The sequence below is a fragment of the Doryrhamphus excisus genome, linkage group LG8 (assembly GCF_037039965.1).
Source record: "Doryrhamphus excisus strain RoL-2023G ecotype Guam linkage group LG8, RoL_Dexc_Guam_v1.1, whole genome shotgun sequence".
Classification (NCBI taxonomy): domain Eukaryota; kingdom Metazoa; phylum Chordata; class Actinopteri; order Syngnathiformes; family Syngnathidae; genus Doryrhamphus; species Doryrhamphus excisus.
Window position 1 is genome coordinate 21,007,670 of NC_136364.1, and position 18,618 is coordinate 21,026,287.

Consider the following 18,618-nt stretch of genomic DNA (forward strand, 5'->3'; position numbering starts at 1 on the left):
TGGATTCATATCAGATTCATATCATATTTATAAACAAGGCTCGTGTCGCATGAAATCAATGGAATTGGACTGTTGACACCGAAAGAATCAGATACAGATGGTCCCATCCGAGCATAATCTGTAAGTTGTTGATGGATGTGTTGACAAGATCAAAAAGGCTTCATTTGGTCCACACTGGCACAGGTGGAAAAAGTCCCACTCAGGACCATTATCAGCGCTACTCCATTATGACCCTCATCCGCACCATCACTGAGACTGACCTCATCAAAGCCGGACGACCCACACTGACCTCATCAACAATGCGTAACCCCCGTGACCTCATCAAACGTGGACGCCCCGTGAAGCCCCGAGGGGTGACGACGGCCCCTAAGAAAACTCCCCGCCCATTACGGTGCCAAGAGCACTGTAAATGTGAAGTGTCAGCGCCGGCCATCGACACCGTCATGCCCATTTCCCCCAACCCCTGCTCGCCCTCCTCCAACCAGTTACCCTGCGGACAATGGAGCCGCTAAAACCTCCCAGTCACAATGTCCGCCCACGTTGGCTGGCAGCAGTGACAGAAGGGGGTGCGAGACGGGGAGGCCCGCCGCACGGGATGGGACTTATTGAGCGTTTGAGCGATGAGCCAGGTCATCACGTCTACCCCTCTCATCCATCATGCCCCACAAATGGACGCAAATAAAAAGGACACATTCCTGCCTCCACTCCCACTACCACATTCAAGGCCTTTCCTCGCCTCCGCTCCCTGTGCAGGCCAAAGCCAGGAGAGAAAAAAGGAGCAGAGTTCAGGCGTACTGATGTGTAGAACGTCATATTTGTGCCATAATTATGGACAAGCGGTGGTGCTTTGTAATATGTTTCAAACTAATGAGTAAATAGTAAATTATCTGGTAATTTTAATGGTTTAGTTTATTCCCAGCATGCATAACACGCATGTTTACACTTCACAGTTCAACATCTTCGAAAAGAAGTAGGAAGAAGAGGAGCTTATTAATTCGATTGTGTCCAGTCATTATTCATTGTTTCTTCACTTCCTGGATTCAACCAATTTTTAGAGTAAAGAAAAGAATTTTCACAAAGCGTAAAGAAAAAAGCGTTGTAAAGAAAAAAATACATGAAGGTGTCAAACATTACAATTATCTCTTCTTTAGAATTATAACGTCTTTGAAGTAGGATTCTTTCTTCATAACTTGAATATTGTTACAGTCAGAGCATAGAAAAGCTGTTTATTATTTATTATACCTCAATAGATATGAAATAACACTCCTATATCACCTTTACACTCGTATTACCCAATATACTGCAATAGACATAATTATAGAAAATAATTATTTTATTTTATTTTATTTTATTTTATTTTATTTTATTTTATTTTATTTTATTTTATTTTATTTTATTTTATTTTATTTTATTTTATTTTATTTTATTTTATTTTATTTATTATAATTATTCTCCACATTATTATTTATTATTTATTATCTATCTATAAGACATCATATAAATAACAGCTCAAATGAATTAAAAATGCTTAATCACAGTCGACAAATTAATCATGGTAATTAATCATCATTATTTGCAATTATGTGTGAAACATAGCAATTGTCACTGTATTGTAGTAACAAAAAGATAAATAACATTATTATTATTATTTAAGGATGCATACATTATCAAGTTAAAACCTATTAAACGTGACTGCGTGTCTTTTCACAGTTATATACTGTATATATACTGTATATATACTGTATATATACTGTATATATACTGTGATATACTGTGATTTTCAAACATATCTATCCATCCGGTTTATATACCGCTTATCCTCACTAGGGTCGCAGAAGTATGCTGGAGCCTATCCCAGCTGACTTTGACAAGAGGCTGGGTACACCCTGGACTGATAGCCATCCAATCGCAAAAATGTTTTGTTGTTGGGGCGAAGACCTCACAGCTAGGAGACCAGGGTTCAATTCCACCCTCGGCCATCTCTGTGTGGAGTTTGCATGTTCTCCCCGTGCATGCGTGGCTTTTCTCCGGGTACTCCGGTTTCCTCCCACATTCCAAAAAACATGCTAGGTTAATTAGCGACTCCAAATTGTCCATAGGTATGAATGTGAGTGTGAATGGTTGTTTGTCTATATGTGCCCTGTGACAGCTGGGATAGGCTCCAGTGGCTTCCCGTGGTACGTATACACACAACACCGGTTGATTGTTTTTGCATTAATAAATAGCGGAAGGGAGTCACGTCAATCCACATTGTAGTCCTTTATTTAGTTTTTCCTCCCACAGTATTGGAATTGAAATGCATAACAGTTACATTGTAAAAAGCATCAAAACAAAAAGTACCTCAAACTTGCTGATTACTCTTTAAAATCGATTATAAACAAGGACGAAAACAAACAAAGAAATCCGGGTCCCTGAAAACGGGAGAATAAATGAAAACAGTTTTTTTTTAACCGTATGTTTGGCACGAGGGTCTAACATGAAATTGAACGTCACACAAGCTTGCAGACAACCGTAGAAAATGTCAACACAAATCATGCGCTTATGAAAAAAAATTAAAAGTTTTTTTTTTGGAATGATTTCATTCTATGTAATGTTTTTTTTATTTTCTATTTTTTACAATTGAATCATTAAATTGTCATAGAAAAAAAAATATATCTAGTCATCAACCAGTTCCATTAAAAGAATAAGTTGTGAGTTGCATGTTTAATACTATCTGGCACTCAAATCGAATCTAGAAAAAAAAAACCCAATGAAGTCAAGAACAAGCCGGATGAAGAATCTCCCATCATCCGGGTTTTCGGAGAGCAGTGCTATTCAGTAAACAAACTACAGTTTGCCAAGAAATAAATACAATTCTTAACATACAACAGCAAACAACAACACCACCCACAACATCGACAAAGAAAATACAAATCAAAGAAACCGAAAACCATGATTGTCTAAAAATGAAAGACACACAAGCATGGAGTAGCTAACAACTAGCATTCAAGCGATTTTTTTAGTGGCATTGTTGGCTGACTAGAATGGACACAAAGGGTTGGAGAAAAGACAAAATGCTCTTTACAGAACAACATTTAACTTCAGCACTGGCTACTTATTTTCTTCTCATCCACTAAAATGAAATCTATTTATAACCTTTCACAGATTTTTTTTGCAGAAGGGACGGGGGGTGGAGTTGCTAGACCAGGGGTGGGCAAACTTTTTGACTCGCGGGCCGCATTGATATGACAAAATTTACGGGGGGGGGGGGGGCAGACTATATATTTTACACGTAACAGTCCACCTGGTATTATTGTATCTGTAAAATTGTCATGCAATCTGCTATTATTATTTATTATTTTATATTTATATTTAAATATTTGAAAAATAATACAATATTATAATAATTACAATAAAATCAAAATAATAATTATTATATTATTATTATGTAAAATATGCAAATATAACAATAATGTTATAATTAGCATTAATATAATAATTATAATAATCATAATAGTTCTAATAATAATTATAATAATCTAATAATAATAATTATTATTATTAATAATAATTAATAATAATAATAATAATTATTATTATTATTATGTGCTTGTGTCCCTTTTTTCAGGAGCACTTTGTAAACAACAGACCATGTCAAAAAACGAAATTGATAAAACCATCAAAAGGTTGGCTCAGGCCATGATGCCAGGTTGTATGTTGAGTTTAAATGAAATACTTTGGAAAGATTAGGCGGGCCGTATTCAAACACTTGGCGGGCCGGATGTGGCCCCCGGGCCGTAGTTTGCCCACCCCTGTGCTAGACAATTGTGTACAGTGCAATGATTGTGCAGAAAAACTGCAAAAATACACATCGGGAACTGGCCTGATTGAGCTTTATTAACTTTATTATCTTGACATATTTTGTTATTTTTGTGAGTAATTTCCCGTCAATAACGGCTGCTACCACCCTTCATTACAACAAGTGCATTTTTTTTTTCCTCTGAGCAACACCCTTGGGGGTTAAACTGACTTCTTAAAATACAGTTTGAATACACGTATCGTCACCAAAGACAGTTCTTGTTACAGTTAAACATACGTGCCTTTCAGACAAACGGGCAGTGAACGCATCAAAGATCCATCAGCACATCTTCCACGTGTCCACCAAGCTGCCTTTGGTGTGCAAATGAATAGAATAAATACCACTATTATTACTTTTAATTATTATTTCCACCACATCACTGCCACCATCCTGGTCGGTGTTAACTGGGAATACTGGGAAATCAATTTGAAAGTCTCAGAGGGAAATTTTTGCTGTGTAGAAGTTGAGGTTTTCCGAAAAACGGGTTCTGCATGGACCCTGTTTTGTCTATACAAGGCGCTCCTGCTTGGCAGTCATTCCAAAGACGTTGAAAGGGGGCGCGGCTCCCCCCTACAATGGCCTTCCCATTGTCCCAAAAGTCAGGGCATGAGGGACTTTTAAGGCCATCATACATGGCTGAGGGACTGGAGGGCGCTGGATTCAGCGGCGGCCCGAGCCAGACTGTGCCACATGGTGGCCGGCGTGTGTGCGGCTGCATGGAGGGAGTCCTTTTCAGCCAGGGACAGCATCATGGCGTAGGCCTGGGGAGGGAAAGGGAGCACCATATCATTCAGTTGCAGTATGAAGAAATGCTGCCTTGAAGAAGATAAATTAAATAATAATAAAAATAATAAATTAAATAATAAATAATAATAAATTAAAATAATAAATAATAATAAATTAAATAATAAATAATAATAAATTAAAAAATAAATAATAACGAATTAAATAAATAATAAATAATAATAAATTAAATAAATAATAATTTAAATGAATAATAATTAAAATAAATAATAATTTAAATTAATAATAAATAATAATAAATTAAATTAATAATGAATTAAATAAATAATAAATTAAATAAATAATAAATTAAATAAATAATAATTTTAATAAATAATAAACAAAATCAACAAAAAAAAGAATAAAAGAAGTGGAAATGAAAAACACTCTAGTTGGGATAGCAGTGACAATTGGGAAGTAGTAAGACTCAAGTGTGATTATTTAATTTGAGGTATTTTAAAGAAAAAAAAAAAAAAAAAAAAAAGAATATTTTTCTTTTTTTCTCTCTTCCCACTCCCTTTTGAACATGTGTACATTTATATATACATCGGTATTTTTATTTGTATTGATTTTGGTTGGTTTGTTGTGTTTTGGATGTTTTTCATGTTTGAAATAAAGAAGAAAAAAAAATTATAATAATAATGCCAGGTTTCTTTGACAAGTCAGACAGGTATTCATTTCATAATGCAGTTATTATTACTTATCCACACAAAATAGGAGGAAAACTCATTCATTCATTCATTTTCTACCGCTTATCCTCACAAGGGTCACGGGGGGTGCTGGAGCCTATCCCAGTTAGGCTCCAGCCTATAATTTCATAATAATTTATATGAGTCGCTAATTAACCTAGCATGTTTTTTGGAGGAAAGCGGAGTACCCGGAGAAAACCCACGCATGCACGGGGAGAACATGCAAACTCCACACAGAGATGACCGAGGGTGGGGAAAGACAAAATAAGAAGCCAAAAAGTTACCACTTCCACACAAAATAGGAGGAGAACTCATTCATTCATTCATTTTCAACCGCTTATCCTCACAAGGGTCACGGGGGGGTTGCTGGAGCCTATCCCAGCTGTCTTCGGGCAAGAGGTGGGGTACACCCTGGACTGGTGGCCAGCCAATCACAGGGCACATATAGACAAACAACCATTCACACTCACATTCATACCTATGGACAATTTGGAGTCGCTAATTAACCTAGCATGTTTTTGGAATGTGGGAGGAAACCCACACATGCACGGGGAGAACATGAAAACTCCACACAGAGATGGCCGAGAGGGGACTCGAACATGTGTCTCCTAGCTGTAAGGCCTGCCATCTAACCACACCACCACCATACACCCAAGAATAAAGTCATCATTACAAAAACAATAACAAGAATAAAGACAAAATATTATGATCAAAAAGTCCTATTCTAAAACATTGCAATTTTATTTTTGAGAATAAACTCGTAATAAATGGGGTCAAATAATTTTATAATAATTTATAATAATACATTTATAATAATTTTAATAGCATAGAGCACAAATATTATGATAAAAATACATTATTTTCAAAAGTCTCAATATTATGACAAACAAAACAGCAAAAATGTGAGAACCAAAGTTCATACAAATAATAGTAATAATAATAATAATAATAATAATAATAATAATAATAATAATAATAATAATAATAATAATAATAATAATAATAATAATAATAATAATAATAATAATAATAATAATAGATAGCTGACCCTTGCACCCCAGTGTGTGTGTGTGTGTGTGTGTGTGTGTGTGTTCACAAGGTGTTCTACCTGTGACTTGGATTTCCTAAAGAGGGGCTGTTTGACTGCCTCACTCAGCGAGGAGTGGCTGAACGATCGGGCATCTTCATCCCCTTCACCGTCACTCATTTCACTCTCATCCAGCTTGCGCATGTCTGAAAAGTGTCGAATCTGCTCCAAGGCTGAGTAGCCACTCTGCTCGTCCTCACGTGTATACCTGAAAAGCAGGAAACCCGTTGAAGCAACGTATAAAGAAAACAAACGTACTTATGTTTACGTTTGGGTACAACGACGTGGTTTTACCTCCTGGGGGAGATTTTGCAGCTTTGACTCAAATCGTTTGCCTTGGTGGTGAAGTCCATTTCGTTTCCTATATCGTCGCTGAGGTTACTGGAGGGCATCTCCTCTTGAGCTTTGTTCAGGGTGTTGACCGACTCTTCTCCTTCATCATCAGCACCGAGCTCCTCCACTTCATCGTCTTCCAGGTCATGTGACCCACGGCTTGTCTTTTCCTCTTCTAAAGTGACGCCATTGACACTGCAGACCGAGAATAAGACGATATTTATTTATGATGGGAATGTTTTCATTCTGGGGCTGCACGGTGGTCGAGTGGTTAGCGCAGACCTCACAGCTATGAGACACAAGTTCAATTCCACCCTCGGCCATCTCTGTGTGGAGTTTTGCGTGGGTTTTCTCCGGGTACTCCGGTTTCCTCCCACATTCCAAAAACATGCTAGGTTAATTAGCGACTCCAAATTGAGTGTGAATGGTTGTTTGTCTATATGTGCCCTGTGATTGGCTGGCCACCAGTACAGGGGGTACATTGCTTGAAGACAGTTGGGGTAGGCAACCCTTGTGAGGATAAGCGGTAGAAAACGAATGAATGAATGGTTGACCCGGGAGCTGCATGGTGGGGTAGTGGTTAGCACACAGACATCACAGCTAGGAGACCCGAGTTCAATTCCACCCTGTGTGGAGTTTGCATGTTCTCCCCGTGCATGCGTAGTTTTTCTCCGGGTACTCCGGTTTCCTCCCACATTCCAAAAACATGCTAGGTTAATTAGCGACTCCAAATTGTCCATAGGTATGAATGTGAGTGTGAATGGTTGTTTGTCTATATGTGCCCTGTGATTGGCTGGCCACCAGCACAGGGTGTACCCCGCCTCTTGCCCGAAGACGGCTGGGATAGGCTTCAGCACCCCCGCGACCCTCGTGAGGATAAGCGGTAGAAAACGAATTAATGAATGGTTGACCTGGGAGCTGCACGGTGGTCGAGTGGTTAGCACACAGGCCTCACAGCTAGGAGACCCGAGTTCAATTCCACCCTGTGTGGAGGTTGCATGTTCTCCCCGTGCTTGTGTGGGTTTTCTCCAGGTACTCCGGTTTCCTCCCACATTCCAAAAACATGCTAGGTTAATTAGCGACTCCAAATTGTCCATAGGTATGAATGTGAGTGTGAATGGTTGTTTGTCTATATGTGCCTTGTGATTGGTTAGCGACCAGTCCAGTGTGTACGGCGCCTCTTGCCCGAAGACAGCTGGGATAGGCTCCAGCAACCCCCGCGAAGCGGTAGAAAATGAATGAATGAATGGTTGACCCGGGAGCTGCACGGCGGACAAGTGGTTAGCCTGCAGACCTCACAGCTAGGAGACCCAAGTTCAATTCCACCCATGAATGTGAGTGTGAATGGTTGTTTGTCTATATGTGCCCTGTGATTGGCTGGCCACCAGTCCAGGGTGTACGCCGCCTCTTGCCCGAAGTGTGCTGGGATAGGCTCCAGCAACCCCCACGACCCTCATGAAGAAAAGCGGTAGAAAATGAACGAATGTTTTCATTCTTTGTGTGTTTCCGGCATAAAATTCCTTGGCTTCTGCGTACATAAAAAACAATTCTATCGGCGAACGAGTGAGAAAACGGTGGCTCCGACACGGCATCTGGGGCACAAAGCCGGAATCTCGTTTGTCATGGAGGCCGCGGGGCCCCTCTGGCACAGCAGCACCAGCTTGATCATTGCAGCACTTAACTGGAGTGCTCTTGTTTATTTTCACTGCTATCTTGTATCCATCTAATAGGCAAAATATTTAGCTGACATCCCCATTTGGAAGTTGAATTATGAGCGCGTTGCCAACCGGCGCATTCTGCTATCCCCGAGGAGGGCCAGCTATCCAAACTGCCCGAGCCTTAATTTTTCCTTTCTGTCTCAGCGCCACAGGAAACCGCCATTTGCTAAATCATCTGGAACCACGTTTGAGACCGATTCGCTAATTACACTCGAGGATGTCTTTCGTCAGATCCTTGCACAAAGAACTCTCGAATAAAAGGAGGCACAGATAGGAAAGTGACACACGTCATCACGTAATTAAGTTTCAATTCATTTGATGGGAATATACGTCTGAGCGCGTGCAGGAAAGATCTGCATCACGGAGTGTACAGGGCTGACACGGCGGTATTTGTGCTGCATCGAGCTCACGGGGCCAAGAAAAGAGCAAAAAAAAGAGCTCTGTGATTAAGAAAACAGATTCGCTAATTACGCTTTCAAACGTGGTAATTTGCCGGGGATAAAGTATCTATCAGAAGCAGTCAGAAGCGCACCATTTTGAAAGGAAACACAGACTGACCTTGTGACCCCCACCCCCTCTACCCTCTTCCTGTAGGCAGACATGTTGGTTCCAGATGTGGCGGGCTAACTGCTGCACCCCCCTCCTTCCCCCCTTTGAGCATCTCTTACGTCCTCCTGAGGCTCTCTAGCGCCTGCTCCCGGAGGCCAATCAGGCAACAGTCTGGGAGATCTCTATCGCGCCGCGCAATCGGGTTTGTGATCACGCCGACGTGAGGCGCGTGAAAACAAACTCCGAGAGCCGAGCAGATTGCACAACGGCTATCTGACCCCATCGCAGCTTCAAGAATGTATTTGCATAACGCACGGCGCAAAACTCGCATGCACAGAGACAGCGCCTGATTTTTCTTAAATGTTATTATCACAATTCATAATAGACTGATTTGAGTGGATTTTAATTACAGGAATTGTGTAAGAATTACGATGAAAACGTACCCTTCTTCAGAAGGATCTGGTGATGTTTGGCTGTGGCCTGCGTTGCTGATGAAATTTCTTATTTCGTTGAAATAAGAGTCTTCTTTGTCATCCAATATGGCGCTGCTTCCGTCTAGTTCGGACTGCGGCGATGACATCGCGGTGCCTGCGCAAAAAAACACCAAAACATGTTTTGTTTATTGTTTTTTTTTGTTTATTTATATGTTTTAAACATGTTCAATGAATTATATGAAAAACATCACATGGTTTCATCTGAACATGAGTTGAACATGTGTACCGCTCCTCCTTGTCGTTACTGATAATTCTATTACATCATATCTTTTACATGTCAACATGTTAATTCAATCTTAATTTGACTTTTTGTGGAGAATTGTATGCACTTATGGGTGGTTTTTGGTACGTTTAATTAATGTGGGGGTCAAGTGTGGTGGGGTTCATTATCACAATTATATTTGATTAGTTTTTGGTTCAGCCATCCATGAGTTTATGGCTGTTATTATTATTATTTTAACAGGTTCATTCATGGATTTATTAAAAAATAATCGGTCAATTTATTCCGAATTAATCAATATTATTATTAATTGTATTTTAATTTTATTTTTTTTTAAAAAATAAAAATAAAAATAAAAATAAAAGAAAATGAAAATGAAAATGAAAATGAAAATGAAAATGAAAATGAAAATGAAAATGAAAATGAAAATGAAAATGAAAATGAAAATGAAAATGAAAATGAAAATGAAAATAAAAATAAAAATAAAAATGAAAATAACACTAAAAATAAAAAAATAAAAAAAAAATAATAAAAAAATAAAAAATAAATAAAAAAAATAAAAGAATTACAAAATTTAAAAATAAAAATAAAATAAATGAAATAAATAAAATAAATAAAATAAATAAAAATAAAAATAAAAATAAAAATAAAAATAAAAATAAAAATAAAAATAAAAATAAAAATAAAAATAAAAATAAAAATAAAAATAAAAATAAAAATAAAAATAAAAATAAAAATAAAAATAAATACTCTTTTGACCTCACTCACACACACACACACACACATACACACACATATATATATATATATATATATATATATATGAATGCAACATAATTAATGAAATAAACTAGTAAAATGAGTCAAATAAATACCAAGAAGCAAATAAGAGTTAAAACATTGACAGTATATAGCTTGTTCAGTGTTAAAAAAAAAGGGTAGAATGACGATAAAAGTAAGACACGGCGCCGATGAAGGCAACTCCTTTCTGCTCACCTGACAGGTTCCCGTTCTCATGTTTCTTGAGGTGACGATCCAGGTTGGTTTGCTGACCAAAGCAACGGTCGCACAAGTGGCACTTGAACGGCTTCTCCTTGTTGTGGATGTTGCGAATGTGCCTCTGCAGGTTGGAGGAGATGCTGAAGGAGCGGTCGCAGTATTTACACCTGAAATATTTAAAAAGACAGAAGAAACAGCAACTGAAAACACGGCCTTCCCAGTTGTTCTGTGGGAATCATACATAATTGGATTTCAGATGGAGAACACACACAGTCTCAGCAGTCCCACAGATCCAGACATGATGGAGGAGCTTGTTTAAGGTGAAACAGCGCTGCGTCTTATCTCCAGCCAGCGCAATAAAATTGCATTCTTCTCTCACAGAATAAGCACGCAACAGATTGTGTTCTATCCTGGCAAAATTAGCCGCTCTTGCCAAGTTTCGTCATGCAAAATTATACGAGAAGATTACATCTTTTCTTCTGCTGGAATTAGCTCGCCGGATTGGCTGTCCCTCAGGACCCCCCCTTGGTTATCACCGCAACAAATTACAATAAACAGCGGTGATCTTTAATGGCATGCCAGTTTGTGGAGGCTATCAGACCCGGGCACTCGAGGCCTGTGTCAATCTTTCCGCCTCCCCTGCGGTCGAAAGACCTCTGACAAGCTTTGCGCCAAATTCCTCCATCTTAGTAACTACAAAGCTCGGTTCTGGCCAGGGATTACTCATTAATAGAGTAGGTGTATTTTTTTATACATAATAAAGCTGCCATTTTGGTTCAGCAGCACCAGGAGTTGCATGGCAGAGACTGAACCGTAAGATTTATACAAGAAACCTTATGCTGGCAACGACACAAATGTGTAGCCAAGAAGGCTTGAAAAATCTCTCACAGGCTCATTTGCACGGCAATTTTTCCATTTTTCTGAGAACTTCTTTTACTTTGCATCACCTCTCACCTCTCTTGCTGTCAAGCAGACGGCAGACAGCATTTTTCAAGAGGCTAATTATTCCGCGGTACAACAGCATGAGAAAGACAAGAACAGAATATTGACTTCATTTGCTAATAAAAGTTGATGTTATGTCCTGGTGCTTTATGGTACAATCGTGAAAGTAGGTTAGTGCTTTTATTCCTCATGCCAATTGTAAGGCTCGGAGGTATGGTTTTCATTGTTTTTTGTTGCTTTATTTTTTTTTTATTTTCTGAAAAAATACAATTTGCATGGGAAAAGCAAGAAGGAAAGGACACAGAAACAGCGTTGTTCATCGTTATGTGTACATTCTATAAACATACAAGCATCCAAGCAGCCAAATTGTATTATGGAAAGCAGGAAGTGAACAAATGTAACGGTTTACTGATTGTAAAAGTACCAGATGGAGGGGTAGGATTTAATAAGCTTTGCTTCTTCCTACTCCTTTTGGACATGTGGAACTGGGAACTGATTATGGGATGCACTCAATTGTAATCTGATGCATGTTCAAATGAAATAAAACCATTACCATTACCATTACCATTATCATTACCAAAATCTGTCCATAGTGTCCCAACTCTAGAACAAGAACAAGGGGGGTTCTGGTGCCGTAATGGCCATTTTGTGTAGACTGCACAGGTTCGATTCTCGGCCCCAAAACCCAGCTATTAAAAATGGCCGACAGGTGGGTTGTCTCTTTAAGGACATGGTGTGAAAATCAGCCAATGTTGATTGCAACACAGGAAAAGCCGAATTGGGGCAAAAAGGGGTATTCTGAAAGTCAGGAGGGGCATGGATTTTGTAGTATTATGGCTTTTAGTGTCAATACTACAACTATATATATTTTTTTAATTTTTGAAAATGTTATATCCCTAAAAATTTTGCCCCATGAATGACTACCCTGTCTTCCAGCCCAGGATAGACATTAATGTGCTTTTAGATCATCCGCTGTAACAACAATACAAAAACACAGATGATGCATGTAAACCAAGGGTCTTGGTTTACATGCATGTAAACCAAGGGTCTTGGTTTAAGCCGTTCTTTTTCTGAAAAACGTTCATATTCTGAACTCATTCATTCATTCATTTTCTACCGCTTTTCCTCACGAGGGTCGCGGGGGTTGCTGGAGCCTATCCCAGCTGTCTTTGGACGAGAGGCGGGGTACACCCTGGACTGGTTGCCAGCCAATCACAGGGCACATTTAGACAAACAACCATTCACACTCACATTCATACCGGAAATCGGAGTACCCGGAGAAAACCCACGCATGCGCGGGGAGAACATGCAAACTCCACACAGAGATGGCCGAGGGTGGAATTGAACCCTGGTCTCCTAGCTGCAGGGTCTGCGCGCTAACCACTCGACCGCCGTGCAGCCCATATTCTGAACTATTCTTAATAAAACTTTTAAATTGAGAATGAAAACACATCTCACTTGTCTCACCTGTAAGGTTGCTCTCCTGTATGAGTCCTAAGGTGACGCGTCAGGTTGGCAGAGCGTGGGAAGATTTTTCCACAATATCTGAAAAAGATAAACAATAATAATATTAAGAATACATAAAAAAGTATTCATGGTCAATTGCTTTGTAAATCGCAGTAGTTACCTGCATGTATAGCGCTCCTTGCCCTTGCGCAGCAGCGTCTCTGGAAGTGCTGATGGAGGAGCTCGGAAGTCAAACATGGAGGGGACGGAGCGCAGCAGGTCACTTGACTCGGGCTTCAAGGAGCTAAACGTCTCCAGCTTCTCTGCCATGTTCTCAATCGCCGACATCTGAAAAGATGACAAGACGTCGCAAGTATTAACCACGTGACATGCGAATGCCGTAATCGTCAATACACCCGTTTATGGAACACGCTTTGGGAAAGTTTGTTAAGGTTATCTCATTAAAACAATCTGGAAAACGGGCGTTCCATAGTCTCGGAGATATGCTGAAAGAATTAATGACTGCAGCCAATCTGCTAATGAAGCTGAACAGTTGCTTTCATCAGATATCCTCGGAAGAATTATGTCTTCTTGTCTACCCCGCATGTGTGCATATGAACAAGAAACTATTTATTACAAGGTGCTCAGAGTTGATTAATTGCCATCAATGTGTGTGAACAAGAAAATATGTGTGTGTGTGTGTGTGTGTGTGTCGGAGAGGAATTTATTTGTAATACATGTGAGAAAGAGTAGTGTGTCTACTTAAAGGCATGTATGTTGTTTGTGAATGTGTATGTTTATGCCAAGTGTGTATCTGTGTGTTGTCAGATCCCGTCTGTGTATGTATGTGTGTGTGTGTGTGTGTGTGTGTGCGGAGTGATTCATGTCCACTGCTGGGCTGTAAACCATTCTGTGCACAATGCGGGCAGACAGCACATTCGTCAATATGAAAGATGTTGACATTACTGATCAAGGGCCAGACATGGGTAATAATGATATCGCTGTGCTGAAAGGGGCGGTTGGGGGGAGGAGCAGGGCTGGAAGGGGAGTAGAGGGGAAAGGCAGAAGGGGTGGTGGTCCCAATAGAGCACCGGGCCTGACAGGCCATCCCCTCCGCATACACTTTTTTTTCTCCTCTTAGGGCCACAGAAATTTGCATTATTTTGCGCGCGTGGTATTTTCAGCTTGTTCTCATTTCATCACTGCAACAAATCAGCGGTGATTTGGGTCCTCGACGAGAGCCCTGTTCTCACTCTGACATTCCATCTCCTGTTTTCACCCGCTGTCACTCTCAGGCTTCACGCCGAGATGGGGAAGATGGTGAGGAAGGGGGCAAAGAGGAAGCATGATGAAGAACGGGATGATACGAAGGGTAGAAACAAAATGAAGATGAAAAAAAAGAATAGATCTTGAAAGAAGCTGATGGATGACAATGGAGCCAAAGTGTGGAGCCAGTGATTAGGAGTGATGGCAGAGTGTAAAGTTCCCGAGCAGCCTGCATTCCCAATGTGGGAGGATGTGGATTCTCAAGTCTGTTAGATTATCTAGCAAGCAGTTGATGTTTGCTAAATACAAGGATGAAGAGTCTTGAACCAGTCATGATGTGCTATATATATCACTATATTGACACTTACTATGGTACCCATTATGGCATTGGATGCTCATATCACCTCCTACTTCGGTACAAGGTATATTATAAAAAAAAAACTTAAATTGTATTATGGAAAGCAGGAAGTGAACAAATGTAACAGTTACTGATTGTAAAAGTACCAGATGGAGGGGTAGGATTTAATAAGCTTTGCTTCTTCCTACTCCTTTTGGACATGTGGAACTGTGAACTGATTATGGGATGCACTCAATTGTAATCTGATGCATGTTCAAATGAAATAAAACCATTGCCATTAACAATTAATTAATATAGCATGTTTTTAGAATGTGGGAGGAAACCGGAGTACAAATAAAAAAATAAAATAGTAGTAAAAATTTAAAAATTTAAAAATTTAAAAATTTAAAAATTTAAAAATTTAAAAATTTAAAAATTTAAAAATTTAAAAATTTAAAAATAAAACAAAAAAAACAAACTGTATTATGGAAAGCAGGAAGTGAACAAATGTAACAGTTACTGATTGTAAAAGTACCAGATGGAGGGGTAGGATTTAATAAGCTTTGCTTCTTCCTACTCCTTTTGGACATGTGGAACTGTGAACTGATTATGGGATGCACTCAATTGTAATCTGATGCATGTTCAAATGAAATAAAACCATTACCATAACTGCAATCACGTACATATGATTAAGCTAAATCATAACTATAAATTGTTTGGTGCTGTTCTGCATTCAGATAAATGTCTTGGGTCGCCATGCTGATCTATGCCTAGGAAAATGCGAAGGTGCTAAACCTCATTCACATGTTCGTTCACCCCATTCTATGCAATGAGTACCCCAGCCGCCTAGAGGGCGCCATCATTAAGTATACTGCTATTGTATCATAGTAGTACTGACCTACGCCCAATGTAACATGCTTGTGCACTAGTTTTGTATGTTGTCAGCTTAGGATAGCGATTTGGCAAAGTTTAGCTACTAACATTGCTATCATTGACAACAAAGCCTAAGGGTGTCCAAACTGCGGCCTGTGGCTTTTTTTTTTCTGGTACTAAAAAAAAAACAAGCAATTTTTTTTTTAAATACAGAGTTGTGGCGGTCAAGTGGTTAGTGCGCAGACCTCACAGCTAGGAGACCAGGGTTCAATTCCACCCTCGGCCATCTCAGTGTGGAGTGTGGAATGTGAGTGTGAATGGTTGTTTGGCTATATGTGCCCTGTGATTGGCTGGCCACCAGTCCAGGGTGTACCCCGCCTCTCGCCCGAATACAGCTGGGATAGGCTCCAGCATGCTGGTCATATCAGTGGTAATAAACTATTTCTTTGTAAACAATCCTTTTTACACGTACATTTAAACTCACACACAAGACCCCCTGTTCAATCTCCCTTGGGCGTTGTGTAAACATGAGTGAACTAGCTTGTTGCTGTAGCGCTGCAGTGGGACCAGCACTTGATTGGCTGTCCTCAGAAGTCAGTGATGTTGCTAGGGCCTTAATTAGCGAGATGCATTCTCAATTGTTGATCTGTATCAGCAACCAGATGTTTGGAGAGAATTCATTCAAGCTTCCACCCCTCCAACTCCACACCAGTGTCCCAAAGAGACTGTTACCCTTGGAGAGAGATGGACAGCAACACCACTTTTCACTACAACATCCACTAAGACCCCCTGCAACTCCAGGCTAATTTGCAATAGCTGCGCTTCATTGTCTGTACAAGCAAACATACAGCATGTTCAAAAGTGACGTCCAGGGTGTAGCTCCATTGGAAATTCCCGTTTGAGCCTTTAACTTGCATCAGAGTGCTGCTATCTAAAGATGCAACAATCTAAACAAATTAAAATAATTAAAACGGGGGAAATCCAAGAACATCCAAGCAGTGCATGATGGATGAGCCATGAGAATGATTGATGTGATCAATTCATTCACAAAGGTGTAGTAAAGTGGCACCTCAACAACTAAACGCCTCTGAATTACAATTGTAATGGTAATGGTAATGGTTTTATTTCATTTGAACATGCATCAGATTACAATTGAGTGCATCCCATAATCAGTTCACAGTCCCACATGTCCAAAAGGAGTAGGAAGAAGCAAAGCTTATTAAATCCTACCCCTCCATCTGGTACTTTTACAATCAGTAACTGTTACATTTGTTCACTTCCTGCTTTCCATAATACAGTTCAAGTTGTTTTTTCTGTTTTAAATTTTTAAATTTTTAAATTTTTAAATTTTTAAATTTTTAAATTTTTAAATTTTTAAATTTTTAAATTTTTAAATTTTTAAATTTTTAAATTTTTAAATTTTTAAATTTTTACTACTATTTTGATTTTATTTTTTATTTGTACTCCGGTTTTCTCCCACATTCTAAAAAATGCTATGTTAATTGGTAATGGTAATGGTTTTATTTCATTTGAAATTTCATTTCCCCTCCATCTGGTACTTTTACAATCAGTAACTGTTACATTTGTTCACTTCCTGCTTTCCATAATACAGTTAAAACATTTTTTTTTTAACATAAAGGCTTTTAACATCAGAAATTACCATTTTCTGGACTATAAGTCGCTCCGGAGTATAAGTCGCACAAGGCCAAAAATGCATAATTAGGTAGAAAAATACATACATAAGTCGCACTGGAGTATAAGTCGCATTTGTTTGTGGGTAATTTATTTTACAAACTACTTGACATTACGTCCTCTTGGAAGGCAAGTTCTAACAATAATAAAAGAACAGAGAACAGGCTGAATAGATGTAAGATATGCTTACAAAATGGTTATTCAGCTACACAAAAAATAAACATGTCCATTCTTTATGTCACATCAACAGTTTGTTAACATTTCTAAGTCGCTCTGGAGTATAAGTCGCAGGAACAGCCAACCTATGAAAAAAAGTGCGACTTATAGTCCGGAAAATACGGTACATCTTCCATGCATTGCTGTGGGTAAAAACATAAAAAAAAAAATTACTTACCCAAGTATTCTGATCCGGCAAACGAAACTGAAGGGAGAAAAGAAAAAAACAGTCAAAACCAGGAAGTAGTGCTTGGATCACCATCTTTAGATTTCACACACATGTGTAAGAGATCATAGATTTGGTATGTTACACTTTAATGAACAATGAGCTGGCTATTTTCAAAGTTGCCGTGCCGGAAATATACGTGGTTCTAACAGTTCCGAGCGCATCCATGTGCTTAATAAATATGTTATAAGCAGCAGCCAGTGTGTAATAGGAGCCCATATTGCTCTGCAATAAAAATATCCTGCCAGGAAATAAAAGGCTGAATCATAAACGGTTAAAAAAAGTTACAGTTCCTTCAGCTTTTCGAAGTCTGTCTTAACATATGTATGTCTCAGCCGTGAGTCAGGTGACTGAAACGTATACAAAAGGGCCCCTTGCCTGGACTCACTTGGACTAGTCGCACCCTAGTCGGGTGTTTCTGGGAATGATTTGTGTGTCCAGACATCATAAAGTCATAAAGATGGTCTAAGCACTCTGTTAGTGTTTCTACTGATAGGACACCTCATTAAGGCATGTGGGACAACCATGTGGCCGCTGCAGGCTGGGACCTTGCAGCAGTCCGGACAGGGGACATAAATCAGGCAAATGAAACAGCTTGTAAAAACCAGACCTGAAATGGCCAGAAAAAAAATCATAAGCCTGAGAAAGCAGTGTTTTCACTTTCCAATAGGCCGTTCTCACCCGCAGGAGAGACTGATCAAATGAACATCAATACAAGGTGTCAAAAATGCATACATGCACTGGAAATTCTTGGAAATAATTGGATTGGTTAAGAAATCAAGGCTGCTACTACTGCTGCTAAAACATATTTTCCTATCAGTAAAACATATGCATTCTAAAGATATAAAAACAGCTAAAAGATGCACATAATGAGATTCACTTATTCGGCCTATTAAAAAAAAAAACTCAA

The 18,618-nt window shown here is 39.1% G+C and overlaps 1 protein-coding gene across 7 annotated transcripts in view; it reads right to left on the bottom strand.

Moving 5' to 3' along the window:
* Positions 1-3,592: 3,592 nt before the first annotated feature.
* mecom (MDS1 and EVI1 complex locus) overlaps positions 3,593-18,618 on the bottom strand; it is a 180,821-nt gene continuing 165,795 nt past the window's right edge. For all 7 annotated transcript variants that reach the window (XM_058079545.2, XM_058079544.2, XM_058079543.2 and 4 more), the window contains 8 exons: positions 17,661-17,687; positions 13,280-13,446; positions 13,120-13,197; positions 10,708-10,877; positions 9,441-9,585; positions 6,692-6,925; positions 6,419-6,605; positions 3,593-4,599 (listed from right to left, as the gene is read on the bottom strand). In XM_058079545.2, the coding sequence (XP_057935528.2) occupies positions 4,465-4,599; positions 6,419-6,605; positions 6,692-6,925; positions 9,441-9,585; positions 10,708-10,877; positions 13,120-13,197; positions 13,280-13,446; positions 17,661-17,687 (1,143 nt within the window). In that variant the 3' untranslated portion in view covers positions 3,593-4,464. The remainder of the gene's footprint in view (positions 4,600-6,418; positions 6,606-6,691; positions 6,926-9,440; positions 9,586-10,707; positions 10,878-13,119; positions 13,198-13,279; positions 13,447-17,660; positions 17,688-18,618) is intronic.